The 27303-nt window shown below is 34.2% G+C and overlaps 5 protein-coding genes, 1 long non-coding RNA gene and 1 pseudogene across 6 annotated transcripts; 4 read left to right on the top strand and 3 right to left on the bottom strand.

Annotated features, from left to right (window-relative positions):
* LOC125862005 (disease resistance protein Roq1-like) overlaps positions 1-10085 on the bottom strand; it is a 34761-nt pseudogene extending 24676 nt beyond the window's left edge.
* LOC125862008 (uncharacterized) lies at positions 909-8654 on the top strand. The gene is made up of 2 exons (XR_007446011.1): positions 909-1103; positions 8600-8654. It is a non-coding gene; the product is annotated as an uncharacterized LOC125862008 (long non-coding RNA).
* LOC125862007 (TMV resistance protein N-like) lies at positions 1876-2498 on the bottom strand. Its single transcript, XM_049541974.1, has 2 exons — positions 2312-2498; positions 1876-2259 (listed from the first exon to the last, which is right to left on the bottom strand). Exons 1-2 carry the CDS (start codon positions 2408-2410, stop codon positions 1876-1878), a joined length of 483 nt encoding a protein of 160 aa, XP_049397931.1. The 5' UTR covers positions 2411-2498.
* Positions 10086-12674: 2589 nt separating the features above from the next.
* On the top strand, positions 12675-20060 carry LOC125861918 (carboxyl-terminal-processing peptidase 2, chloroplastic). The gene is made up of 13 exons (XM_049541834.1): positions 12675-12812; positions 14801-15173; positions 15277-15426; positions 16019-16101; positions 16210-16418; positions 17321-17389; positions 17649-17767; positions 18255-18330; positions 18401-18442; positions 18853-18961; positions 19403-19500; positions 19586-19679; positions 19768-20060. The coding sequence occupies exons 1-13, from the start codon at positions 12738-12740 to the stop codon at positions 19891-19893; spliced, it is 1623 nt and encodes a 540-aa protein (XP_049397791.1). The 5' UTR covers positions 12675-12737; the 3' UTR covers positions 19894-20060.
* A 1216-nt stretch (positions 20061-21276) lies between these two features.
* Positions 21277-21705, top strand: LOC125861942 (small acidic protein 1). Its single transcript, XM_049541858.1, has one exon. It carries the CDS (start codon positions 21340-21342, stop codon positions 21532-21534), a length of 195 nt encoding a protein of 64 aa, XP_049397815.1. The 5' UTR covers positions 21277-21339; the 3' UTR covers positions 21535-21705.
* Positions 21706-23752: 2047 nt separating this feature from the next.
* LOC125861941 (late embryogenesis abundant protein 29-like) lies at positions 23753-24820 on the top strand. Its single transcript, XM_049541857.1, has 3 exons — positions 23753-23871; positions 24384-24479; positions 24608-24820. The coding sequence occupies exons 1-3, from the start codon at positions 23824-23826 to the stop codon at positions 24692-24694; spliced, it is 231 nt and encodes a 76-aa protein (XP_049397814.1). The 5' UTR covers positions 23753-23823; the 3' UTR covers positions 24695-24820.
* A 563-nt stretch (positions 24821-25383) lies between these two features.
* On the bottom strand, positions 25384-27052 carry LOC125861932 (uncharacterized). The gene is made up of 2 exons (XM_049541850.1): positions 26525-27052; positions 25384-25757 (listed from the first exon to the last, which is right to left on the bottom strand). The coding sequence occupies exons 1-2, from the start codon at positions 26970-26972 to the stop codon at positions 25531-25533; spliced, it is 675 nt and encodes a 224-aa protein (XP_049397807.1). The 5' UTR covers positions 26973-27052; the 3' UTR covers positions 25384-25530.
* Between the last annotated feature and the right edge of the window lie 251 nt (positions 27053-27303).

Here is a 27303-nt window from a genome sequence, read left to right as displayed (position 1 = left end):
TTTAAGTCCTTTTGAATGCTTCACAGTAGATTTGTTTATTATATTTGCTCCAACAAACAAAGTTTCTTGACCAATTTTTGATTCACAATATATTTAACTCAAACAGGACATTGTTAGAGAGTATACCTTTGATATTGGCCAAAGTTCCGCAAGCCAACTTTTACGTAAACAAAGCACAACAAGTTGTGATGGTTCAAAGCTCTCTGGCAATGAAAATGAAGGAAACCCCGGCCAATCAATAAACCGCAAACTGGAAGGAAGATAAGTGATGGCGAAGTTCGAGCTAAAAGATCCACCACCCACTATGAGTATTTTTAAGCTTTGCATCCTCTTGAAAATATTGCTATAATTGACAAAATCATCTTCAAAATAGTAATCTTTTGGGATACACAGGTTTTCCACCTTTTCTGTGATCTGTAAAGAATGAAGCATATATTTAATTGCTAACAAATAAAAATGGGACCAAAAAAAATAAACAGAACCAAGAGCTTACGAAATTATTAATTACGTTGAATATTGCTTACCAACTTTCCTTTAAAAAGATCACAAACCTCCTCGGGAAGCCATATTCTGCTGTTAGCATACTCTTCCCGTATGACATTTTCACCCATTTCTCTTATCATATTATGCATCACGATATTGTTACTTATGTTGATGGATAATAGAGATTTATCATTAAGGCATTCTATTAGAAAACCACGACTCGCATCTCTCCGTACTAGTTCCACACAAAGATTAAAATTATCTCTAGTCAAGCAAGCAATATCTAGAAATGCAATATCTAGAAATAATTCCTTCTCATCTTTGTCCAGACCATCAAAACTAAGCCTAAGCTTTCCTAGAATATCCTTGTGAGGGATTCTCTTCAGCCGATCAATTATGTGTCTCCAGTGCTTTTTGTCTCGTCCGTAAAATAAAGAACCCAAAACTTTAAGGGCTAAAGGGAGTCCACCAGCATGGTTCACCACTTGTATTGAAAGTTCCATAAAATCTTTTTTTGGTGATTTTTCTCTAAAAGCATGCCTACTGAACAATTCAAGTGCTTCATCCTCAGATAATAGTTGGACTTCATACACATTATCCCCAACGTGACTGATTAACAGGTGCTTGTCTCTTGCTGTTAAAATAATTCTGCTACCCATTCCAAACCATTCTGGCCCTCCAACTAAAAATTCCAACTGTTCTCGGTGGTTTACATCATCGAGGATGAACAGCACTTTCTTCTGGCAAAGCATCTTCTTTAAAATATTCATCCCTTCATGTTTACTAGTTAGAGGCATTTCTTTTCCCAAGAGCTTGAAAATGACGACTTGTTGTAGCCATGTTAGTCCATTTTTCTGGTGAAGTTCTCCAACATCACCAAGAAAACAATCAGCTTCAAATAGATGGCGGTATCTTTGATGTAGAACATTTGCAATTTCTGTTTTGCCGATGCCGCCCATACCACAAATAGCAATAGAGCGAACATCATTTGATTTCATATTTAATATTAAGGTTGCTTTCTCAACCTGAGATTTCATACCCACTAAGCTTTCCGGGAAAGGTGAAATAATTTGAAGTGACTTAGGAAATATGTCATCAACTAGTTTCTTGACGCACTCAGCCTCATCCCTACATTACAGTGGAAATTAATCTCAGAGTAAATAAATAGAAAAGCAAAGACTTGTCATAGACTAATATCTAAAACAAACACATAATACTGTCAATTATGAATTATAACATTTTAAAATCCAATTACATCATCAAACAATCATATACGTCTCTGTTTTCCTTTTTCGGTAAAAGTATAGCTGGTGATTGTGTGGAATTGTAGCTAAAAGTTTGGTCCTTTTTCCTCTTGATAAAGAGAAACCGGAAAAACAAGAAGAAGAAAGCTTACTTGAAATTTAGTAAATGATAACCTGATATTTTCCCTGCCTCCACAAATGCACCCCTCCATCTCTGAACCTTCTCCATATCACCTTTGTATTTTACCTCGTGTTGGGAAAATGAATCAGTGAAAGGCGGATTTTGGTGGCGCACATCTGATGGACTCACATCATAGAAGACTGGAATCACAATCTGCTCCAATTCCTTTTTACACTTTATGATGTGTGCAAGCTCCTCTAAGCACCATCTTGAGGATGCATAGCTTTTTGAAAATATTACAACAGCGAATCTGGCCTCTTCTATGGCTTTTAAAAGTTCAGCAGAAATTGATTTTCCTGCTTCCAACCGCTCATCATCTTTAAAAGTGTGGATTCCTCTTTGTTCCAGATGCTTCCAACCGCTCATCATCTTTAAAAGTGTGGATTCCTCTTTGTTCCAGAGCCGTATAGAGATGACTCACAAAGGTTCTACGCGTATCTTCACCTCTAAAACTCAAAAAGATATCGTACTTGCAAACTTTGGAAGAAGAAGCATGAGACATTGTTGAAGAATATTGCTAAAGACTAATAGGCAAGTTCTCAGCTTTAGGTATATATTTGTTGTGCTGCTTAATAAAGAGAAATATTTGAAGCCTAGGCAAAATTATTTCTCAGCTATGTGAATGCATAATTTGGTCTATGGGGAAACCTCCAATCATCTTCCTACAAATTATAGAATTACATATTTGTAGTTATATACATTTTTCCACACGGTCTTTAATAATATCCTTCATCTTTGAATCTTCTCCATAGCATCTTTGAATTCTTCCTCTTGTTGAGAAAATGACTCACATCAATTATTATTTTCTTATAATAGTTAGTCTCTAGGTCAGCTTGAGCACACCTCGACTGATTCCACAAGTCATTTCATAAATCAACTAATACGTTTATTAATAATCTTCTAAAATCAACTATCTAATCCATTCACCAATGTTGCATGCCTCTTCAATTCCTTAGATGTATATCTCATGTTTCACTTGTTCTTCTTTTTCCTTTTTATAACAAGTCTATCTATCTTAAATATTACTCTTGAAAAATCCGATGGTGTAAGATGAATATCATTAAAATTCAGCTTAAGAAACCTACGACTTTTAGTAGTTCATTAGTTCACTAATTCCACAAGATACCTGCCGGCTCCCACCAACAACAAGTATTAGATAACTCTGTCCACCAAGGCTAGAGCTAGGATAGATGGGAAGAATCACCTAATGTTTTTGTCTCCATTGAAAGTTGAACCTGAGACCTCATGACTCTCAACCACTTCATTGACCACTAGGCCACACCCTTTATGGGGAACTACTTATCATCTTCCTATTTCAACTCATAAAACTGTATCCTAGGTATTCATTATTGTGATAAATTAAAGTCATTACATTTTTACTACTTAAAAGACTTTATTGTAATATGATCGAAATTAACCCAAGTTTCGATATAAGAAGAGATGCAATACGAGGACTTCCAAGGAGTCGGTCACCCATCAAATGGGTCCAACCTCTAATGAAGTTCACATGCAGGATCATTGTTCAAAGGGGACCAACTTCTTAGAAATTTCCAGCAAATTTATTGTGTTCACAAAGAGTAAAGACTTTACCTTTTTTTCATCCTCTATAGGAAACTTGTTATCATCTTCCTAATTCATGACATAAAAATGTACCTTTTTTCAACTGACAAATTAAACAAATGAGCAGTAAATTGATAACTTTCTGTATATTGATATAATTCCGTTGCCCTACGCGAGAAATTGAAGAAAAATTGAAGAAAGACTGACCTCAAAGATATATTGATCCAACCACACTTAAAAAGCCAACTATATAAGAGAAGTTCCGAGCCTAAGGGCAAAAAAATTGAGCAAAATTTTCAAAAGAATGACAAAAATTGAGTATGAAATAAATAAGACAACATTTGAATGGAGGGGATCATGTAAAAAAAACCTGCGTATTTTAAAATAAAAAATTAAGATTCCTTTTTTATTATTTATTCAATCGTTGTTGTATTTTTGTGTTTATTTTTTTTTCTATTTTCACTATTTATAGTTTTCTTTTTCCTTTTGGCTACGGACTTTATATAAGAGTTTTTTTTCTTACTCCCTGTTTCGTACCCATATTAAAACCCAATTATTTCGGAGTCATACCCGGAAGGGCCCCATTCGAGGGGAAGTGCAGGAAAATGCTCTCTACGAATGATTGACAAGCTGACGAAGTTTGTCGGGTTTTAATATTTTCTTTAATAGTGTTTATTAGCAATAAACAAGCTTTTTTTTTACTCGTATGAAAGATGAGTTTTTTTTAAATTATCCGTTTTAAGTTAAATTAAAAATTTGAAAGCGAGTATTTATGTTAAATCAAGATTGCCGGGATGATATGAAAAAAACAAAAATACATGGTGTTATTTAATTTAATTGAATGTTTAAGAAAGATTATTGAAGCGCTTCCATCGGTTATTATTCATGCAAAAATACATATAAACAGACCTTTGCCTCACTCATTGCTTCTTCTTTTCTTTTTTTTATGACCACTATCACTCATTGCTTCCTCTTCATACACCAGCCGAATTCCCCAGCGTACTTCTTCGGTCTCCTCCCAGAACCTGTGAGAAAACTCCAACGTGTAATAATCATTTGGATTCTTCCCTTCTTTATTGCCAGAAGCATTCCACAATGTTTCAAATGGTATGTACAAGCAACAAATGAAAGGATACTCGAATGTAAAATGTACATCCGCGTCATACTCCAAGGAATATTTTCTTTCAGGGTCAGATTTGCAGACCAATGTAGCTTTTGATTCTGTGTTACTAGGACGATAACATATCCAAAAACCCATGAATTTATCGGTATACCAAGATGGATTCAGATCAATTGAGATCTCTTTTTGATTTATAAACCGATCATAATCAAACAACTCTGGAATTCTGACTACGGGAAAAGTAATGAGAAAATAATCCCTTTGATGGACGTCACACTGCATGCAATAGAATAGAGATTATTATTACTACTAGAAATCAATTAGATGAGAATATTCAACATTCATATATGAGATAAAAACCTGGATGCATGTCCTGAGAAAATGCTGTAGGAACACATTAACTTGTTCACTTGAGACGCTCCACAGTTGGATATCCCCAGCCTACACAGCTTAAGACAATTAATTACGAGATCTCTGATGCTCTTCAAGGCTAAATGATAATCTGCCACTAGAGTCCTTAAATTTGGGGGTAGCTCTCCTGGAAGTTCATTAAGATTCTCACAGAATTGTACATCCAGATACCAAAGTCCTTTGAAGCTTTTTGGTAAACAAGAAATATTGCTTCCACTTACATCCAACTCTCTCAAAGATCCTAATTCCTCAGGAAGTCCACCCAATATGTTGCGATCAAGTTCATCATGTGGTTGGGATATTGCAGTTTCGCTTGCATCATGTATATACAACTCTTGCAAATCACAAATGTTTTCTGGAAGCTTCTCTAGCTTTTTGCAACCTCTGAGGGAAAGACTATGAAGATTCATCAAATTACAGAGGCTGTCTGGTAGACTTACAAGATCTTCACAGCCTGTCAGATTTAGAGAAGTGAGGCCACTCAGATTCCCAATGGATGAAGGCACTTCTCTTATCCCAGTAGACGTCAGAGCCAGGATCTTCAAGCAATGCATATCTCCTTTGATTTCTGGAAATGTATCTAATTTTGGGAAATTAAATATCTTAAGATATACAACAGATTCCATCCGAATAGAGCTTGGAAACTTCTCTAAGTTCAAACATCTATCTATCTCTAACGAACGGAGATTCTTTTGAACTCCAAGAGATGAGGGGAGCTTTACCAATCCAGAACATTGGTGTATATAAAGATATTCCAATTTCTGTGAGTCAAAGAGGCTGTTTGGCAGTGTTGCAAGTTTATTGCAATCCAAAATACTGAGATAACTAAGATTTCGAATAGTGTCTGGAATACTTTCAAGAATTTCACAATCATCCAATCGCAACTCTCTAAGGCCGCTAAGAGACGGGGGTAAGCTTCTTATCCAGGGGGATCCTAGATTGAGTATTGATAAACGCCGCATATCTCCACAGATTTCTGGAAATTCTTCTAAGCTTGTGCATTCAAAGAGATTGAGATCCTGAAGAGATTCCATGCAGACAAATTTTGGAAGCTTCTTAAGTTTGCGACAACCATACAAATTCAAATAAGTAAGCACTCTGCAATGTCCAAGAGAGGGATGGACCTCTTCCAAATTCACACACCCGTCTAAATCAAGTGTCTCCAAGATTGGCATATCACCAAAATTAGGGGTTTTTGTTAACCCAAGGCTTTTGCTTAGATCCAAATGCTTCAAATTGCTGAATTTCTGTATTCATTTAAAAATTAAAAAAAAACCCAGTTAACTTAAGTAGTACTCCTAATAGAAATATTTTGTGGGAAAAAAAACAAAGGTTATTATGATCATTGAAGGATGTTGGAAATGCGGAAAAGAGGGAGTCCCACGTATCTTGTAACAAACCCAATTTCCAATACAAACACTGATATTTATTATTATCTCTGAATACAAATTACAACGGATAATACACACAACAAAGTAATAACACACTAATTACGGGTAGCTTAACATAGAAGAAGGTAACTAGAAGGGGATGAGATACTAGACCATAGAAGGGAGATGAGAGGATCAGAAAGCCAACGCTTCACATAATTTGCCTCCCTTTCTTCTAACTTCTAGTCCTTTTTAATAGAGATACTAATTGGGCCTGGATCCCCAATTAAAAGTATTTAATAGCCCATAGGCCCTTACCGAGTCAGCTTGGTTCACAACATATCTCTATCCACCAAAGCTAGAATAGATGGGAAGAAATCACCTAGTGCTTTTGTCTTTTCTGAGATTTGAACCTGAGATCTCATAATTCTCAATCCACTTCTTTGACAACTAGTCCACACCCTTGGGTGCGCTTGCAAGTTCTTTATTAGGTAGATATAATTGCAGGAAGTAAATTACTATACAATTATAAATCCAAAGATTCAAAAAATTTTTACATCATGACCGTAATGAAGTATTTCAATTATATCGTGAATGTCAACAAAGTTAGGTTCCACCTAAATATGTTGAAGATTTAGTTGGGAAAAGAAAGGTGATGAAAAGAGACGGAGAGATTATATATTTGATTTTTGTAAGAACAATATTTGAACTTTCAAGTGAGTGATTACCAAAAAAAAATTAAAAAATTGGTGTTAATTGTGTATATCAGTACATTTATTTAAAGTAGCATTTAAATCATGGACGGATTAATTTACGTGCATTGACCTATCAAAACATTTATTTCAAGCTCATTATTACGTTGATTAAAATTAGAAAAAGTAAACTACATGAAAGCGAGTTTATATACATGATGTTCTATAATTACAACTATTTGTTCAGAATTATTATTCTGTACAAGTACTTTGCAACAAATCCAGTTTACGTCTAATATTTGAAAATTCAAAAATCAAAATATTAGAAGTATATCACATGAAAATTGTTTCTTTACTATTCATGATTTAAGTTATGTATAACTCCATTCCTATGGAAAGCAAATACAGATATATTTGCTTTTTATGGTTCCATCCTTCTGGCCTTCCAAATTTATTTATTATATTTTCTCCAAAAAAACAAAGTTTCTTGACCCATCTTTGATTAACAATTTATTTAACTCAAACAGGACATTGTAAGAGAGTATACCTTTGATATTGGCAAAAGTTCAACAAGACAACTTTCACATAAACAAAGCATAACGAGCTGTGATGGTTCAAAGCTCTCTGGCAATGAAATTGAAGGATACCCTTTCCAATCAATAAACCGCAGGCTGGAAGGAAGATAAGTGATAGTGCAGTTTGAGCTAAAAGTTCCATCACCAATTATGAGTATTTGTAAGCTTTGCATCCTCTTGAAAATATTGCTATAATCGACAAGATCATCTTCAAAATAGTAATCTTTTGGGATACGTAGGCTTTCCACCTTTTCTATTATCTGTAAAGAATGAATCATATATTTAATGGCTAATATATAGAAATGAAACAAAAAAGATTAATAGAACTATGAGCTTACGAAATTATTATTTAAGTTAAATATTGCTTACCAACTTTCCTTTAAAAAGGTCACAAACTTCCTCGGGAAGCCATATTCTGCTGTTAGCATACTCTTCCCGTATGACATTTTCTCCCATTTCTCTTATCATGTTATGCATCACAATACTATTATTCAAGTCGATGGATAACAGAGATTTTTCGATAAGGTAATCTATTAGAAAACCACGATTCGGGTCTCTCTGTAATAGTTCCACATAAATATCAAAATCATATCTAGTCAAGTCTGCAATATCTAGAAATGCAATTTTTAGAAATGTAATATCTAGAAATAATTCCTTCTCATCTTTGTCCAGACCATCAAAACTAAGCCTAAGCTTTCCTAGAATATCCTTGTGAGGGATTCTCTTCAGCCGATCAATTATGAGTTTCCAGTGCCTTTTGTCTCGTCTGTAAAATAAAGAACCCAAAACTTTAAGCGCTAAAGGGAGTCCATCAGCATGGTTCACCACTTCTCTCGAAAGTTTCATAAAATCTTCTTTTGGTGATTTTTCTCTAAAAGCATGCCTACTGAACAATTCAAGTGCTTCATCCTCAGATAATAGTTGGACTTCATACACGTTATCCCCGACGTGACTGATCAACAGGTGCTTGTCTCTTGCTGTTAAAATAATTCTGCTACCCATTCCAAACCACTCTGGCCCTCCAACTAAAAATTCCAACTGTTCTCGGTGGTTTACATCATCGAGGATGAACAGCACTTTCTTCTGGCAAAGCATCTTCTTTAAAATATTCATCCCTTCATGTTTACTAGTTAGAGGCATTTCTTTTCCCAAGAGCTTGAAAATGACGACTTGTTGTAGCCATGTTAGTCCATTTTTCTGGTGAAGTTCTCCAACATCACCAAGAAAACAATCAGCTTCAAATAGATGGCGGTATCTTTGATGTAGAACATTTGCAATTTCTGTTTTGCCGATGCCGCCCATACCACAAATAGCAATAGAGCGAACATCATTTGATTCCATATTTAATAATCGGATTACTTTCTCAACCTGAGATCTCATACCCACTAAGCTTTCCGGGAAAGGTGAAATAACTTGAAGCGACTTAGGAAATATATCATCAACTAGCTTCTTGATGCAATCTGCCTCATCCCTTCATAACAGTGAAAAGATTCTCAGAGTAAATTAAATAGAAAATAAAACAAACACATAACAATGTCAGAAAGGTAGTTTTTTTTTCCGGTGTCACAAGGTAGTTTAAATAAACATGAATTACAACATTTTTAAATCTACTTACAGCAAGCACTCAAGGTCTGTCCATTAATGTAAATTATAGTTATAAATAAACTAACTATCCGGAATTGTGTGGATGTAGCTAAAAGGTTTGGTCCTTTTTCCTCTTGATAAAGAGAAACCCGAACAAAAAAAAATGCTTACTTGAAATTTAGTAAATGATAGCCTGATATTTTCCCTGCCTCCACAAATGCACCCCTCCATCTCTGAACCTTCTCCATATCATCTTTGTATTTTACCTCGTGTTGGGAAAATGAATCAGCGAAAAGGGGATTTTGATGGCGTACATCTGATGGACTCACATCATAGAAGACTGGAATCACAATCTGCTCCAATTCATTTTTACACTTTATGATATGTGCAAGCTCCTCTAAGCACCATCTTGACGATGCATAGCTTTTTGAAAATATCACGACTTCGAATCTGGCCTCTTCTATGGCTTTTAAAAGTTCAGCAGAAATTGATTGTCCTGCTTCCAACCGTTCATCGTCTTTGAAAGCATGGATTCCTCTCTGTTCTAAAGCATTATAGAGATGACTCACGAAGTTTCTACGCGTATCTTCACCTCTAAAACTCAAAAAGATATCGTACTTCCAAACTTTTGAAGAAGAAGCGTGAGACATTGTTGAAGAGTATTGCTAAAGCCTTGGGGAAAGAAAAAGTGGTACTTTACAAAAGAAGAATAGAAAGTGGATTCATTCAGCCTTGCTAAATACACAGAAAGTGAATGCAAGTAGTTGAGAAGGAGGGATCATTAATAAATTTTCGAAACTTCATCTACAGCTCGCAGTAGTAATGTATGTGAAAGAGAACTAACATTGGGTGGGCCTTTGCTTGTCATCCATTTTTTTTTGTGAGGGATGAAGTATTCCATCACAAAACGGGAAAACAAGTTCTACAAGTAGCATTTTACGTTGATTATATACTCCAAAACCTTCAACACACCTCATCTTCATCCCATCCCACCCTCACATATTATTTGTCTAGATTATATACAGATTTTTTAGAATAATATTTCTTGCTTACATACCGAACATACACACGCAAAAAAACAAAGTAACAGACCACTTATTTTCCTTCATACAGAATACATTCTTATCATCTTATTATTATAAATGGGTCCAACATGAAGAAGTTCGGTTAGAGCGAGTCATTGAAAACTCACAACACATAATACATAGTAAAGAATTCAACTTTATCATTAATGCAGTGAGAAATTAAAGATTGAAAGAGAGAAGAAAGGGCTAAATGTACGAAAAAGGAGAAAATTCAACAAAATTGATATCCAGTGAGGGAGGGAAACTTCTACCTTGTTTTTTTTTTTTTGGTTTCCCACCGTTGTCCTGTAGCCGAGGCCGACTAAATTTGGATTCACACCGCCAAGTCCCACATTACGCATCAACCCTACACATTTTGCCACCATTCCTGAGAAATTAAAGTGTACAACAATAACATATCCAATGTGAAATATCATAAGTGGATCTCCATGAGAATAGAATGTACAGAGCTTATTATTATTACGTAGAGGTAGAGAGTTGGAGACTATTTTTGGTTTCCATCCGTCCGCAGTGGAATACCTACTTATTAAAATCCGACTAATTTAAATTCATATGGTTTAAAACTATATTCAAGAGGAAAGGATTTTAATTTTGCCGTAACAAAGGGGTTCGAATCTGAGACCTAAGAGATAAAAGAGAAAAAATTAGAGTTTTTGGCCAAAACCATCCTTAAACTATACCCCAAACTTAAGCTACATCCTTAAAGTATCATTCTTAGCAGAAAACATCCTTCAACTATTTAAAAGTGAACAATTTTCATCCTTCTACTTGAATTTATCAGAAAACTAATAGATCCCACAAAAATCAACTGAGCCCTTCGTTATTATTAATCTTAGATACGCCAAAAATACTATCATGAACTTTTTTGGTAATTGAGTTTAGCATTATGCAAAATCCTTTAATTTGACTTTTTTTTTCATTTATTTTTCATGTAATTTCATAGTAAAAATATTATTAGTTGAAATATGTTTCTTCTTAATTGAATATGCTATAATAGGCATTTGTCGGAGACTTCCACTTCCAATAATGTAGAATGACACTCAAATGCTAGACATAATCAATATTTTGATCACTTAAATATCAGATTGTCCAAAAATTTATTGATCTACATACTGTATAACTTTGAAAAAGGTAAAGATAATTAAGTTCCAGCTTCTTTCCATTACTAAATGAGAAAAAGAGCATATTGTGTATCCTCACACCTTCCAAACATTTTTTGTTTCAATAAGCAATGGTGTCTAAGATTTTTAATATTTTTTGAGAAACTTCGGTAATGAAATTACGCAAGAAAACTTTTGTTGATAGTCACGTGAACTGGTCATATTTTTGTAGGATCCCTTAGCTTTGACGATATCTTACAGAAGGATGGATATTGTTAACTTTCAAATACTTAGAGGATGTTTTTTGCCCCAAAAAATATTTTAAGGATGTAACTTAAGTTTGAGATATAGTTTGAGGATGTTTTTGGCCAAACACTCGAAAAAATTACCCTCTTTTACTTTGGTGGAAAAGATTCCCAGAGGAAAAAAAAAAAGCTTTGAGGAGAAACAAAACTTATTTTCGAGAAGCTGATTTTTTATTTTTTTGAGAAAGTACATTTTTAGATGTTCTTTTAGAAATTTCGATCAAAGATTATTGCTGCTTATAATTATTTTTTAAATTGATTAGTGATTTTAAAATTAAACATAAATATTTTTTTCATCAAAAGTAGTACTGGACTGTAATTTATTTTTTGAAAATACTTTTCAAAATAAATTGATTTATATAATTAATAATCTTTTCATTCACTTTTATTTATCATATTTGAATAAAGAAAAGAGAAAATCAATATTCAAAGGTCCAAATGAAAATTAATTTCTTGATTTATACTCGCAAGCTGATGACAAGCCATGAAAAACTCTAAAAACAAATTAGATTTTTATATAAAAAAAAAGAAGGAGATAAAGAGTCTAGAGATTTTTTTTTTTATTGTTATACATACATTTTCTTAATAAAAGTTTATGTATATCTTTAATACATTTTCTATGATTTTTTAGGCACATCTTAACGGTTAAATTGATAATCGAACCGATAACGATCAATAAATGATAAGTCAATATTTTAACAGTTTAATATATCTACAAATCAATAATCGATTAATTTCAAAATCGAACCAAACCGATTCACAATCGTGTCTCAAATTTGAATAGAAATCCAATACAAAATATCAAATAAAAAAATTGAGCCACTAGAATAAAAAAATAAAGAATAGTAAGAAGGTTTTCTCGAATGATAAAACACCTCTCATTTTCAATAAGAAAAGGAAAAAAAAAAAAAACTCATCCGGAGGCTTTTTAAAAGAAAAAGAAAAACGATAATAAACAGAAAAGAATCTTTTGTGGTTGAAATTTGGGGAGCAACTGAAATCGTTTCGTTTCGTTTCTGAGCTAGCAATGGAAGCTCTTCTGGGAAGTTCTCCTTCTCCTTCATTCACCATCACCAGAAGAAATCCCATTACTTCTTTTAAGGTGTGTGAAAAATTGGAAAGTTAAGTTTTTTATGGTTCTTGAAATAACCCCATTTGCTCAAGTGGGCAAATTCCATTTCATATTACTATTTTTTCTTTTAGTTGGTGTTCTTGATTTCATTAATTTCTCGATGTTTCAACTTATGTGATTGTGTTTGACAGGAAATTGAGTTTAAAATAGTACTAATGTGATTTTGTGTAGTATGAGTGGTAGTAGAAGAAACCCCATTATTTCTTGTAAGGTATGTGAATTGGAAAGTTATGGAAATAACCCCATTTGCTCAAGTGGGCAAATTCCCTAATATTTCTTGTTACTATTTGTTCTTATAGTTGGTGTTCTTGATTTCATTAATTTCCTAATGTTTCAATTTATGTGATGGTGTTTTACTGGAAATAGAGTTTGAGATAGTACTAATTTGATTTTGTGTAGTATGAATGGTTGTAGAAGACAACAACAACATATCTAGTGTAGTCTATGGGGAGGGTACAGTGTACGTAGACATTACCCCTACCTAGTGACGGAGTCAGAGTTTTCATCAAGGGGTTCAACATCTACTTTATATACATAAAAGATAATTTTAACCATGTAATAAACATTATAATTCTCCATAGAAGGGGGTTCGGATGAACCCCTTGATCCTACTTGGCTCCGCCCCTTGTCCCTACCTCAGAGGTAGAGAGGTTTTTTCCGATAGACCCTTAGCTCAAGATGAATGGTAGTAGAAGAAGATATTGATTAGCTTAGATAGTTTTAGTTTGCTTAGAAAAGTATTGAAGTGTTAAATGAGTTTAGGAGGGGAGAAAATCTAGTGATTTTTGTATGTCTGCCTAAGTCTGGAGGAATAATGAAGGTTTGCACAAGCTGGCCCGAATTAAATAATTTTAATGACTGAATTGTGTGTAATATTTTTGAAATTCTTGAAAGGGGAAGACTGTAGTATAGATTAAAACTAAGAGAGTTTATTGTTTAAGCAGTCTGTTATTTCAATTGTGAAACATTGAAGTAACATGGAAATCCTTGTTTCAATTTATGTAGTAAACAAGTATACTTACGTATTTTAAAGTTTTCCGGAGCCAGTAATTCGAGTAAAGATTGAAACTTTATATACTTTTTCATTTGATGACAATCTCACAATATTTAGTGTGTCAAACTCAAATGAAAGAAAAGGTAGAAATCAAAAGATTCGAACAGTATTTGAGAGGCTTGAATCAGAGAGGTAAAACATTGATCCCTTCGTTCAGTCAAATAAATCAGTCAACTACACCTCAGTCTCAAACTAGTTGGTGCAGGTTACATGGTTCTGCTATATCCATTCCACTCTATTCATGCTATTTCATTGCAGGACTGGTACATAATTGGTCTTTTAAGACCAAAAGCATATATTTTAAACATTATTATTTCATTAAGGGAGAAGGTCCAAATTTCTCCCTGTACTATTTATATCTCTCAATTTTGCCTCTGTCACACTTTTGATCCATTCATATTCTTGTTGTTAACAAATTATCACCTATTTTTCCTTTTTGTTGACGGAACTTCAGCGTAAAATTGGTGGACTCTACATGTCCAAATTCTCTGAGAAAAAATGTCCAAATTTACCCCTCAACCTTCCTTTGGAGCTTCATTAGTAGGGGTCAAGGGTAAAAATAAGGCTGCTTCCCAGTGGAGGGGGTAATGTTAGACCAAAAGCTTATGGAGGCCAAAGTTGCTCAATTTTAGATAGTACACTGGAATATTTAACCCTTTTCCCTTTAGTTATCTTTAAAGGAGCTGGAAGGCTAAGAAATGATTATGAGGAATCATTCCTGCTTGTATGTGGTGGACCATCTAGAAGGAACAAAATCAACATGTTCGTTCTGTAACAAGAAATAAAGCATTTCCAAACTAAAAGCTACTTGTCTTTCTCTTTGTCTTTTGTGTTTTTGGTGCAAAAATGCAAAATTTACACGATATAGATAGTCAAGTAGACTTCATCCATAAACATTCTGCAGGTGCTTTCATGGAATTCTTTGTACAGCGGAAGTAATAACTCTCGAGTATATCATCCTATATTGCGTCTGAAAAGAAGTGGCAATGACAACTCTGGAAGTTGCTCTCCTTTATGCTACATTGAGCAAATGTACAGAAACAGAATGTTTTCTCAGCCAATCCGGAGGTGTAGAAAAATATTCATAGATAAGCAAAGTTTGCTGGTTATACAAAATGGCTTAGCTTTTCTACCAAGAAAATTCAAAACCAGTCTCCGCAAAACATTAAAGCATTCGGAAATTTTTAAGAGTATAGTACCTGAGATATTTGTTCGGTCCTGCATAGGACTAATGCTGGTTATGGCAGTTAATACTGCTGTTGTCAAAGCGCCTTCTTGTAAGTCTGTCAGTTTGATGGATCATGTCAAGCTTTTCCATTTTGTAAGACTCGATTATTCAAATATAAGTAACAAATCTCCTATTTTCTTCCCACTTTACAGTTGCTCTCACTGAAGAAAATCTACTTTTCTTGGAGGCATGGAGAACAATTGACCGTGCATATATTGACAAGACCTTCAATGGTCAAAGTTGGTTTAGGTACAGAGAAGACGCACTACGAAATGAACCAATGAACACAAGGCAGGAAACATGTAAGTTTTGCCCTTTTTCAGATGATCTGTTAGTGATTATCTACATGAAGTTTTGCAGAATACTCGGAAGAAATGATCTGCTATGCATCTGCGTTGAAACTTCTGATTGAAAAAGAAGAATTCATTAGTATGAGTAGCTAGAGGACTAAAGTGTGCAATCTATATAGAAGGGAAAATGTATTAGTTAACCTTACAAACATGTATAACAAGATGCAACTTAGCAAAATAGTACCCGGCATATTTTTGTATTTTCTTTTTGCTGACAAGATGATATATTGTGCCCATCAGTGTGTGGATAAACCTTTTGGTCAAGGTCACCTGCATGATGGACTAATAGTTTGTATCTTGAGTTCTGAATTTTGTCTGATATGTGCTTTAAGCAACCTCATCTATTTTCTGGAACCATGCCATTTGTGGCAGGAAACTCTGTTAATCAATAAATATATAGTGATAGAAACGTACAGATTCCAATAACCAACCTTGAAGCTTTAAACTTGTCTGGAAGTCTGAAATGACTTGTCTCAGCTACAGCTGTAGTTTTCCATCCCTTAAATGTACATATTGTTAAATCATTTCACTACACCGTCTCCAGATGCAGCAATAAAAAAGATGCTCGCCACTTTGGATGACCCTTTCACCCGGTTTCTGGAGCCTGAAAAGTTTAAAAGTTTGCGGGTATGGTTCTTGTTTTCTCTTGTCTTGTTAGCTGGTGAGTTAACTCCACCCTGATTGATTGAAAATTTGCTTCCTAAACAGATTTCTTCATATGTTTTTTGAAGGCAGTCAGGAACTCAAAATGCACTTACTGGAGTAGGGTTGTCAATTGGCTATCCATCGGGGAAAAATGAATCAGCCTTTGGACTGGTCGTTATCTCAGCTTCTCCAGGAGGTCCTGCAAATAGGGCTGGCATCTCATCTGGTGATATCATCCTACAAATTGACAATACCAGCACAGAAAACATGGGTATATATGATGCAGCAGAACGGTTACAGTAAGTTTTCTTCTGGTCCTGAAGTACAGTTTCATTTTATGCTTCACAGTTCAAATTCAATTGACAATACCAGCACAGAAAACATGGGTATATATGATGCAACAGAACGGTTACAGTAAGTTTTCTTCTGGTCCTGAAGTGCAGTTTCATTTTATGCCTCACAGTTCAAATTCTTGATGAGTTGAAGTCTTATTCTGGGTTTACCAGACAAGTGAAGCACAACAATTGAGAGCTTGAACGGAAGGGAAACATCAGTAAATTATTGAATTTACTTACTCATAACGATTGCCATGCTATTTTTTAATAGTATTTTGCCATGATTTCTTCGCTTCTGTTATTTCTATTTCAATCTTCTTCGATACGCCTTTCCTTGAGCTAAGGGTCTATCGGAAGCAACCTCTCTACCTCCCAAGGTAGGGGTAAGGTCTGCGTACGGTCTACCCTCCCAGGCCCCTCTTGTGGGATCACACTGGGTATGTTGTTGTTGTTACTTACTCATAACTATTGCACCTGAGAAACTTAATGATAGGATCTGCATGCTATAACTTTAAGCCAGAGGTCTTAATCTTTCTCACGTTATACTGAATCAAACTGGAAATATTCCTGGGAGAAACAGTATTACTTCTGATTAATGAGGGAGAAACATTGACTTATCAAAAAGAAAAAAAAACCGCTGAAGTAAAAGTATTTTTACTCTGCTATCATACATATGAGTTCATAAACAAGAAACATGTGGCTAATAGGTTTGTAACTGTAGGTCAATATCTCATAATATTTTCTGATTCTAAGATCCTGATATCAACAGGTTGGTAGACTGTTTCCACTAGCGATTCTGTCTATAGCATAAGTTTATATGTATATATTTTCCTCTTTATTTATTGTTATGTTTTGTTGACATACAGAGGACCTGAAGGAAGTGGTGTGGAACTAACTGTACTTCGTGGATCCGAGACAAGGAAGCTACCATTGATGTGTGTTCATTTTGTTGAACTCTTCTAAAGTTTTCTATGATCTGTATACTTCTGTTACTTTTAAATGTGACTTGTTATATGTATTAAAGAAAAAGCCATTAATGCATCTATTAATAAGAGTCAGCTCATGCCTTCTTACTTAGCTTTTCTTCTAGTGAAGATATGTAAATGTTTCATTTTTTTATGATTATGCTCTTTTATATTTTTTTATCTAGAGATGCATATTCTTAACAAATACTAATAATCTGCTGTCTTCCAGACGGGAGAAAGTTTCTCTGAATCCCGTAAAATCAAGAATCTGCAAGCTACCCACTGGAGGAGATGATGCTCCTCAGATCGGATACATCAAACTATCAACATTCAACCAGAACGCTTCTGGTAAACTATCTTATCAACCACTTCTAATATTAAAAACACTATTCTACTTACTAGACAACCAGACTACTCTCAAATCGCCTATTATCTGAATTAGTGGCCTTGCTTCTTCTTCTTTTTTTTCCCTTCTAAGGAGTGGTTTGTCACTATGCAGATGCATTGCATCAAATTGGAGAAACTTTTTTTCTACTCTCTGATTTGGTTATCATAAGTTATACACTCGTCATGGTTTAGAATTTGTCTTGATCTTACAGGTGTGTTCACTGTTAGTATGCCATAGTTGAAAATAGCATTTCCGTCAATGACAATGAAATCATTTGGAAAGTGAATCCTGCACTTCATATTGCTACGCTTGATATCTATCATTTTATGCATGCTTCCTCTAAAATTTTCTAGTAATGCAATGATTTCAGTACATGTTCGAAGAGTTAAACATCGGGTTAGTTTTTTCATAAATTCCAGCTAAATAGTTATGTAAATCTCCCTATAGGTGCTGTAAGAGAGGCGATTGAAACCTTAAGGAAAAACAATGTCAAGGCATTTGTCTTGGACCTTCGGGATAACAGGTGATGAGCTCTCACCATGTCTTCATTTCACAGTCTTTAATTGTGATCTGAAAGTTGAAATCTTGTGCAGTGGTGGTCTCTTCCCTGAAGGAGTTGAGATAGCAAAAATATGGTAAGCTTTGTTGTGCTTGGATTTTCCAGTTTGAAGTGTCTGCTTAGTTTTCTTCTGATGATCCAATGTACTCGAATGCTAGTTTCTCAATAAGTATTACTCATCTTTTCAAGGGTCGATGTAGGTGTTGACAATGAAAACTCTTTCCTTAATTTTATTCTTTTTACATAAGAGTGACACATAGGTCTATATATATTGTTAAATACTAGAAGTTCTTTTAATACAATGTAGTCAAGTCAAAATAATATTTTCAATTCACAACAGAGAGATTATGAGATTACTTTGTTAGTGATACAATGAAGTTTCTTTCTTTGGTTCAGCATATTATTATTCTCTAGTTTTTGACGCTATTGCTACTGCTATGCAAGAAGACTAAACTGTGCTATGCAATGGATTTCACTGGCAACCAGGTTGGATAAAGGTGTGATTGTATACATTTGTGATAGCCGTGGTGTTCGAGATATTTATGACACGGATGGGAGCAATGTGGTAGCTGCTTCAGAGCCCCTAGCTGTGCTGGTAAGTTTATTCTTACTTAGTCATTTATGTCGACATGGATTAGCCTAACCTCAGCTAAGTGGTTTTTATGATGAAGGTAGACAATTGAGTTGGTTCTTTGTTTTTTCCCCCTTGTGTACTTAAATTCCACAGCATCTTCTTGTTTTGTGATACTCACGGCTGGCCTGTAGTTCTCATTCATCAAATATTGGTGCTTAATGATGTATAATGATCCTATTCTTCCGGTGTATTTGAGTTTGACATGAATTTCGTATTTTGCACTGCAAATCTTTCCAGTCAGAGGCTCACTTCCTGTCACACTTCAGCATTTTAAGTTTATCTTTGGCTTCACCAAAAGTTGTTCTAGTTTCTCTTTCCATCACTTAAGTTCACACTTCACACACTGATTCCGCCAATCCCTGAATACTCCCTGGGCCAAACTCACCAACATAAGTTTGTCAGGTAAACAAAGGGACTGCAAGTGCAAGTGAGATTTTAGCCGGTGCTTTGAAAGATAACAAGCGCGCACAGCTGTTTGGTGAACCAACATATGGCAAGGGGTAATAACTTTATTACTTACATGCAAATACACTTTAGCTGGCAAAAGAAGAATGCTATTCTTACTTGTTTCTTCTTCTGATACAGTAAAATCCAGTCCGTATTCCAGCTATCTGATGGCTCTGGCGTGGCTGTTACAGTTGCTCGGTATGAAACTCCTGCTCACAACGATATAGACAAGGTCCACACTCTCTCTATCTCTCTCACTCTCGTTCTGATATATACTTGCCACGAGCAAATATGGTTATTGATGTGTATCGTCTTTCTAGGTTGGTGTAATACCGGACCATCCTTTGCCAGCATCATTTCCAAAAGACGACGAGAGCTTCTGTAACTGCCTTCAAAATCCTGCTGCTGCTTGCCACCTAGATAGAGTCGAGCTATTCTCGAAATGACTCAATCCTGCAATCTGAAGAAAATACCTTACTTTTTCAACAATTTGTTTGTAGATTCCATTGATTCTTTTACCAGATACATGCATCTGATGTTTGTACATACAAAGAACCAAGAACAAGGGACAACTTCAATTCCTAATATTGTTGAACTCTTGCTCTAAAAAGGGTCTATTTTTCCCCTGTACTATTCGAAATGGAACAACTTTGCCTTCCGTTTAATGGTGAAATCTCCAAAATGTCCTCGCTGTTGGCCAAATAGCTCAAAAAATCACATTTATCATTTGGAATTTACAAGTCACAGTAGTAATTGCTTCATGCTGTGTTTAGAGACCGCATCAAATGATGTGACATCGACATCCTACTTGGTTTATAAGTTACATTTATCATTTGCGATTTATAAGTCATATTAATCGAAGATCTTTCGGAAATAACCTCAAGAGGTAGTGGTCTATGTACACTCTACCCTTTTCATAAGTCATACCAGCAATTTTATAAGCCATACTAGTAATTGCTTCACGTTGTGTTCAGAAACCACATCAAATGATGTGACACAGACATCCTACTTGATATAAGTCACATTTATCATTTGCAATTTATAAGTCACACTAGTCAGGTCTTTCATAAATAGCTTTTCTATAGTTTAATTGTAGAATGCACAAAGTTGGTAAGATTTTTTGATACCATACTGAAATAAACTCGGCATGGTTCAATTTTTCACTTCACAATTTGGCTTGTGAGGTTCGATATTGGTTTAACTCAAGTTCAAAAGAATTACAACATATTATAGTTATGGACGAGCATCAAAGATATCAAGCTTCCTATTGACTTCTCACTGTGTACTGAGACATCCAACAAAATGGTAAGACTTTTCCATGGAAAGGTAATCAAATCAAGACTAAGATGGAAGTAACTAATACTCCCTATTTTTTACCCGTCAAGTTTCACTTTTCGAAAGTTAATTTGACTGATCGTCAAAACTAAATAGAATTAAATTAATTTAATATTATAACAACAGCATATCCAGTGGAATTCCACAAGTGAGATTTAGAGAGGGTATAATGTACCCAAACGTTACCACTATCTTTGTGAATGTAGAGAAACGGTTTTCAAAAGCCCCTTCAAAGGTAGAGAGTTTATTTTCGAATGTCCCTCGACTCAAAGTGTAGTAAATCCAATTAGAAAGAATAGAAAAACATAGCAACTAACAAGGAAAGTAATGCGTAAACCTTCAAATATTTAAATTTTAAATTCACTCATTTTTTCCTTTTCTATGTGTCTCTCTCAATATAATTGGATAATTCGGATGTCCGGGTCGGATCCATATTTGACCCGATTCCCATTCTATAAATAGGCCGTGCACCTTCCGTTAGGAATTTTAGCACTCCACCGTTCACAATCCCAAAGCTTCAATTGCAACCGCAGAGAGAAGAAGAAGAAGAATCAACAATGAAGCCAATGGTAGTAGACTATTTAGCAGACATGGAAGAACAAGGATCAACAATGGCGATGGACGTCGATGACGTGGACGCAATCGACATGTTCGGCGAAGGTCCACTCGGCGGCGGCGAACATCTCCGTCTCGCCGACTCTGACTTCTTCAATCTCTTTCAGGATGATTTCGATGACTCAGATATCAACTAAATCTATCACCTAAAACTCTTCCCCCGCTAAAAACAACAATATATGTGCTGTTTTCTCCCCCTACCTAGGGTTTACTCTTGCCTATGGTACGTTGTACTTAATTTTCTGAAGGAATAAAGCAATTTTTTGGATGCTCTAGAAATTTCATCATAGCTTGCTTATTCACATCGATTTTTTCGTGTTATTTTGAAAGCTTTTCGGGCTTTGGGTTCTGAGTTTCTGATTATGAAGCAATAGTTAGTTGTAGCTTGAATTTATAGCTCTGATTGTGAGGTATAAGTAGTTTCTAAGAGCTGTTTTCTCTTTTTGGTTGATCAATTGTTAAGTTCGAAGATGTAAGAGCTGATTCGAGTCTCGCTGTTGGCAAATCTATCCAAAAAAATATGTTTTTTCTATGGAAGGCAATCATCTATACTAATTTGAAATCTAGTCAGTTCTAGCAAATGATAAAAAAAACACTAGAGGACTCTTAGTATATATCATTAGAGCATATTAGGGAACTTGTAGTGTTAGATAAGTTTTAAGTATGGATTAATGAAATATTATGGATTCAAACAAAGCGCTTATGGTGATGAGGATTCATACTGCTGACCTGAACTAGCTTGGGATTGAGTTTTAGCTGATATTGTTGGAAAATTTATGGTTTCGTTGTCATTGTTGTGACAAATTTACATGTGCAAACCATTGTTCGCCCCAATTTCGGATAAAGAAGAAAGGCTGTGTAGGTTGACTGTGTCTGATATTAGGATGAATTCTCTTGTCATGACAGGTAGAATGACTGATTCATGTAGATTGTAGTCGACCCTAATTTGGGATTTAGGTGTAGTTATTGGCCTTTTCATAATACTTACATGGTGGTTATCCAGATGTGTGATTCAGCAATTCAGGTTTTCAATTGATATTTCTCGAGAAAACTGTGTACACCATTCATTCTATTTCACTATTTCTTGTGCAACCTGAGCAGTCTTCTGTATTGTCATTTTCTCGGAGAGTCGAATTGCTTATGCAACACTTAAGTTTAGGTTACTGTGTTCTGGCATTTCACTGCTTATGTGATACAGAGGACAATACTCTGTCTGACTTGGTTCCTCTTTTCTGTTAGGCATCAGTGGTGGCTTAGTTTAATATATGTCGTTCGTACTTATCAGAAGCATAAAACTTATGCCATTCTTGAAGCTTGTTTTTTGGTTTGCCAGTACTTTGCATATTACCTAATGTTGGAAGGTTAATCCATGTCATAGGTATTGCAAGAACACACAGGCATTTCAAAATGCTCGTCTAGGTTATGTCTTTCGGTTGTTCATGTATAGTAAGTACCAATGCATGTTTGGTTTTGTTTGAAAGATTGAAATTCTTGCTTTCTATCCCAAGTTTTATCCTTTCTTTCATAATGGTGGTGTTCTGGCCAGCTTGTGTGCTCGTCTACTAATCCATTGAGTGCGTGCTATGGGAATCTCCCTCGGGAATATTTTGACCATTTGAAGTTGAGTACTCGAGTGAATGTTCCCAATGACCAGTGTCTTGTTTCTGTGGTTGCGCGTTGTTGCCTCTGAGTACACATCCGTGAAAAGGACTGAAATAAAACTGGAGAATTAACTTTCTTCTTGAGCTTATAGTAGCTTTACTGGCATTGTTGGCATCATTTGTGTATGTACTTAAACATTAGGAATTTAGTATCCTTTGTACTTGTTACCATTCTCAGAAGAAAAAAAGTTTATGATCCCTTTTGCAAATATCTTGATTTATTTACAACCTTATGGCGATATTGATATTTGTGCCCAGCTAGACAAGTTACTATCTATAATGATGTAATGGGTAATAGGTCTTGCCCAAAGTTTGGGATTATTATAACAATTTCGGTCAATGTTCGAGTATATTTCAAACCATTTTCCCTATTTAAAATTGTATTTTATTCCCTTTAACATATATTTTGTCATAAACAAATACTTTTTAGATTTTTATCTTATAAAGAAAAAAGAGATAAAGATGCAAAAAAAATGGAATGAAATAAAACATGATTAGATCTAAAGCATGCATGGATTAACATATTTTTCTCAATGTCAAACAAAAATTAGCCACAAAAAGGCAGATAACATAGCAGCAAAATGTGCATTTCAATTCATCTAAAAACCAATCACTGAAGAATCTCTCTATAAAAACTTCTCATTAGCCCAAAAGGTTTTCATACATATATATTGAATACCACAAACATAAAAAAAAAAATTAAGGAGTTTTATATATTTAATATATATACGTATATATAATTTTATATAATATATCAAGATCAATATGGCAAGTGCTCAATGCAATCCTGATCAATCCCATAGCCAAGCTCAGGTTGAAATATCATATCTTAGAATCTATGGTTTATTCCATCTCATTTTATATGATAAAACAATGATACATTTATGTATTTGAAAGTAAAGGCCGATTCAAGATTTGAATTTTATGATTTCTAGATTTTAGCCATTTTGAGCGTACTTGGTTCTAAACTTGTGATTTGTAACAAGTCGAGTCAAAGGTACTGAGTTATATTGAAGTTATACTATAAACACTATATCTATCCATAGTTGAAAATTTTAAACTTTAAACTTTAGTTTTTACCCTCAACAATATACTCTTATAACCATAGATGCATATGGACATGTTTAATATCACAAATTTTAAGGATACTTTTAATATGCACGAAAAAATATGATTAAACTCATCATTTAATCAAATCACCATCGTATAAAATGAAACAAACGTAAAAAAATATATATAAAAATTATTTGTTTGGTAAATTCTTAATTTTTTACCTTATTTTTTTTTCTTTCCTTCTACTCTTATAAACTTGCAATTTTTGATAGGCAAATCACCCTGTTAGCAAAGTTGAAGATGCAATCCATAGAGCTTGTGAATCAGCTCATCAAAAAAGGGAACATAATTCTGGATTTCTTCACCAGGTAATTTTATTAGATATCATTGATCAGTTGAGGTGTGCGTAAACTACTCTGGAGTGCGATTATCAAAAATATATTTAAAATATATTTTTGGTGTATTAAATTATTTTTCTTGTTGGTTTGTGTTTTAGACTGGAGAGCAAATGATGCACATGGCTCAAGATGCAGTTGATGGGATGAAGAACACATTTGGAATTGGAACTAAAAATAATAAATAAAAGAATTGTTGTTCACTAATGTGTTATATAAGCATTTGTAACCAATAAGAATTATCTATCACTATGTTATTATTAATCATATAAGCATGTTATAATTATTTTTTGTTGGTGTTTGTTTGCGCATTAGATTATTTATTTGATGCTCAACAAACTATCTTTCTCTTTATGATATTGATAACAACATAAGAAAGCCTAGAGCATGGTCGTTAGTCTTGTTTTTGCTGAGCTTGATTCTCTATGATATAGACGTCTTTGATTAGATGAAGACAAAAATATAAGAAGAATATAGTGAGGGTGTTTATAAAATCACTAGTTAATAGTCTTAATGGAACTCTTATTCTTTAGGATATAATAGCACGTAGCCATAGGAAAAAAACGAGGAGCATGGTCCCTAATCTAGTTTCATAGTCTGATTATCTACGCTATAGACGTATTTGATTGGATAGAGACAAATATATAAAAAAGTATATGATAAAAGATACTTATTAATAACTAGGTAGCTAGCACAACTCGTCTCAATCATTTACTTTTACGAAAAAGCAGTTCCTTTGGTCATAAATTAACCATATTTTTTACTAAATTGCTAAATGAGGCTAGCAAGTAACATTGTTCCTTATGAGAAGTACATATCATATGAGTACACATTTATACTTTAGTGAAACCAAAGAAATATTGGTATTTCTATGATCTTTACATGCAATGCATTGTAGAAATTCTAATAAACAATCAGTTCAGTGCACAAAGTATCTCGCGTTCACACAAGATTGAGTCTGATATAGACAGTCTATCCTGATGCAAACATCGTAGAAAATTCTAAGCAAACATCGTAGAAAATTCTAGTTTTTGTAAAAAACTTTAGAAAGGCTAGGAATCTTTTTGTTGTAACTCATAATTTTCAAACTTTGCCTCAAAATATCAATCTCCCTCTCCCTCTTAACTTCTTGTTTCTCCATTGAAGCAATTTTTTCTTTTAAATGTGCAATGACTTCTTCTTTTGCTTTCAACTCCATATGTAGCTCTTCTATTAGTTCCACTTCCTCTGTTCTCCAGCAGAGTCTTTCTCCTATGAAAACAAATTAAGCACACCATCAAGAATGGTTAGAATTCATTTTGCATCTTACAATTAAGCAGAAACGAATTCAGAATTTTGAGTTTTGAGTTCTGGATTGTAGAAAGATAATTACTGGATTTTAGATAAATTGTTTATACATATTAAGTGGATTTCTTAATAAAAATACAAAATTTTGGGCTAAAACTAATTGTTTCCACCAAATCAGTAACTAGAGCTCTGGCTTCGCTCCTGCAGCTAAGTTTTACTAATTGGACAAGACTTCAATATATTCAAAAGTAGAACTTAAGTTAAACAAAGAATTTTAACAAGGGAATTCGAAAAAATGCAAGAATATCACACTTGGAATATGAACTTGTGACCTAAAAAAACTCTTGAGTTACCTTTAAACGCTAGAAGCTTCTTTAAGTCGACAAGATTCAACAATTTATTTATTGATGAAAATACTTGTTCTTACTCTATTTGTACATTACTATTTTTCGATGATCGGAACTCAATTGAAATCTTTTGGACCATGTACCCACCCCCAGCAAAAGGAGGGGAATGGTAGATGAAAAGGCAAATGAACCTAACAAAAAGGACGAATAAGAGGCTCGAGAGATTAACATGAGAGGACATGGATGACCATATTTCTAGGAGCGACCTCCAAGCAAGTGTTATTTAATGAAATAACTCGAATTTCAAATCATTATTGCCATGTGAAAAGGGCATAAACCAAATAGGACTAAAAACATAAGAAAATAATACAAAATGAAATTTACCTTGATTTGTCCTTTGAATAAGTTCATCAAGCTCATTTTTAATAACAAAATAGAGATTTTTCCATTTCTCAATAGCTTCATCTCTTCTAACTTCCTCTTCTCTAATTTTCTCCAACAATGAATTTCTCACCAACAGATGATACTCTTTATTATTACATTTTTCACTCATCATTTCTTGATTTTCCACTTTCTCTTCATCTTCTTTATAATCTTCCAATTTCTTCTTCAAATCATTTAATTCTTCATTAAGTTTCTTCTTTTCTTGCTTCCATTCTTCTTCTTTTAGTGCAAAAACTATCATTTCTTGATTGTAAATTTCACTCTCATTTTCCCTTATACACATTATTTCACTTACCTCTTTTTGAAGTAACCTTACTTTATACTTCAACTCTTCAATAATTTTGGCATTTGGATTGTTTTTATGATTTTTTGTTTGAAGACTTCCCATTTTGCTAAAAGTCTTTTTCAACTCTCTTTGCCTTTTTCTTTTTCTTCTTCTACTAATAATGGAACTATTTATATTAGGTGACTATGTGGTATATATATAGCAAGTTATTAAATACTCATGTTTTGTTGTGTGTATTAATAAAGGGGTGACTTAGTACAAGGGTCGATGTAGGAGACTTTTAATAATAGAGTGAGTTTCGAGGAGAGTCAGAAATTTATATAAGGGAATTCGAAAAATAATAGAATTTTATGTATAAATTTTATACTTTGTGACTAGAGTAATTTTTGAACCCTTTGCACTTCACTAGATCCCCCCCCCCCCCCCCCCCCCC

This window comes from Solanum stenotomum, chromosome 4 (assembly GCF_019186545.1).
Source record: "Solanum stenotomum isolate F172 chromosome 4, ASM1918654v1, whole genome shotgun sequence".
Lineage (NCBI taxonomy): Eukaryota > Viridiplantae > Streptophyta > Magnoliopsida > Solanales > Solanaceae > Solanum > Solanum stenotomum.
This window is presented reverse-complemented; position numbering and strand designations above follow the sequence as displayed.

What these genes read in the sequence shown, in the direction of transcription:
- LOC125862007 (XM_049541974.1), bottom strand. Translation starts at nt 2,410, where the DNA reads ATGTCTCATGCTTCTTCTTCCAAAGTTTGCAAGTACGATATCTTTTTG. An exon ending in TTGTGAGTCATCTCTATACG is followed by an intron (nt 2,260 to 2,311) that starts GCTCTGGAACAA and finishes AGCGGTTGGAAG; the next exon opens with CATCTGGAACAAAGAGGAAT.
- LOC125861942 (XM_049541858.1), top strand. Translation starts at nt 21,340, where the DNA reads ATGAAGCCAATGGTAGTAGACTATTTAGCAGACATGGAAGAACAAGGA.
- LOC125861932 (XM_049541850.1), bottom strand. Translation starts at nt 26,972, where the DNA reads ATGGGAAGTCTTCAAACAAAAAATCATAAAAACAATCCAAATGCCAAA. An exon ending in TATTCAAAGGACAAATCAAG is followed by an intron (nt 25,758 to 26,524) that starts GTAAATTTCATT and finishes TTGTTTTCATAG; the next exon opens with GAGAAAGACTCTGCTGGAGA.
- LOC125861941 (XM_049541857.1), top strand. Translation starts at nt 23,824, where the DNA reads ATGGCAAGTGCTCAATGCAATCCTGATCAATCCCATAGCCAAGCTCAG. An exon ending in AATCCCATAGCCAAGCTCAG is followed by an intron (nt 23,872 to 24,383) that starts GTTGAAATATCA and finishes AATTTTTGATAG; the next exon opens with GCAAATCACCCTGTTAGCAA. An exon ending in ATTCTGGATTTCTTCACCAG is followed by an intron (nt 24,480 to 24,607) that starts GTAATTTTATTA and finishes TTTGTGTTTTAG; the next exon opens with ACTGGAGAGCAAATGATGCA.
- LOC125861918 (XM_049541834.1), top strand. Translation starts at nt 12,738, where the DNA reads ATGGAAGCTCTTCTGGGAAGTTCTCCTTCTCCTTCATTCACCATCACC. An exon ending in AAAAGTTTAAAAGTTTGCGG is followed by an intron (nt 16,102 to 16,209) that starts GTATGGTTCTTG and finishes TTTTGAAGGCAG; the next exon opens with TCAGGAACTCAAAATGCACT. An exon ending in GAACCAACATATGGCAAGGG is followed by an intron (nt 19,501 to 19,585) that starts GTAATAACTTTA and finishes CTTCTGATACAG; the next exon opens with TAAAATCCAGTCCGTATTCC.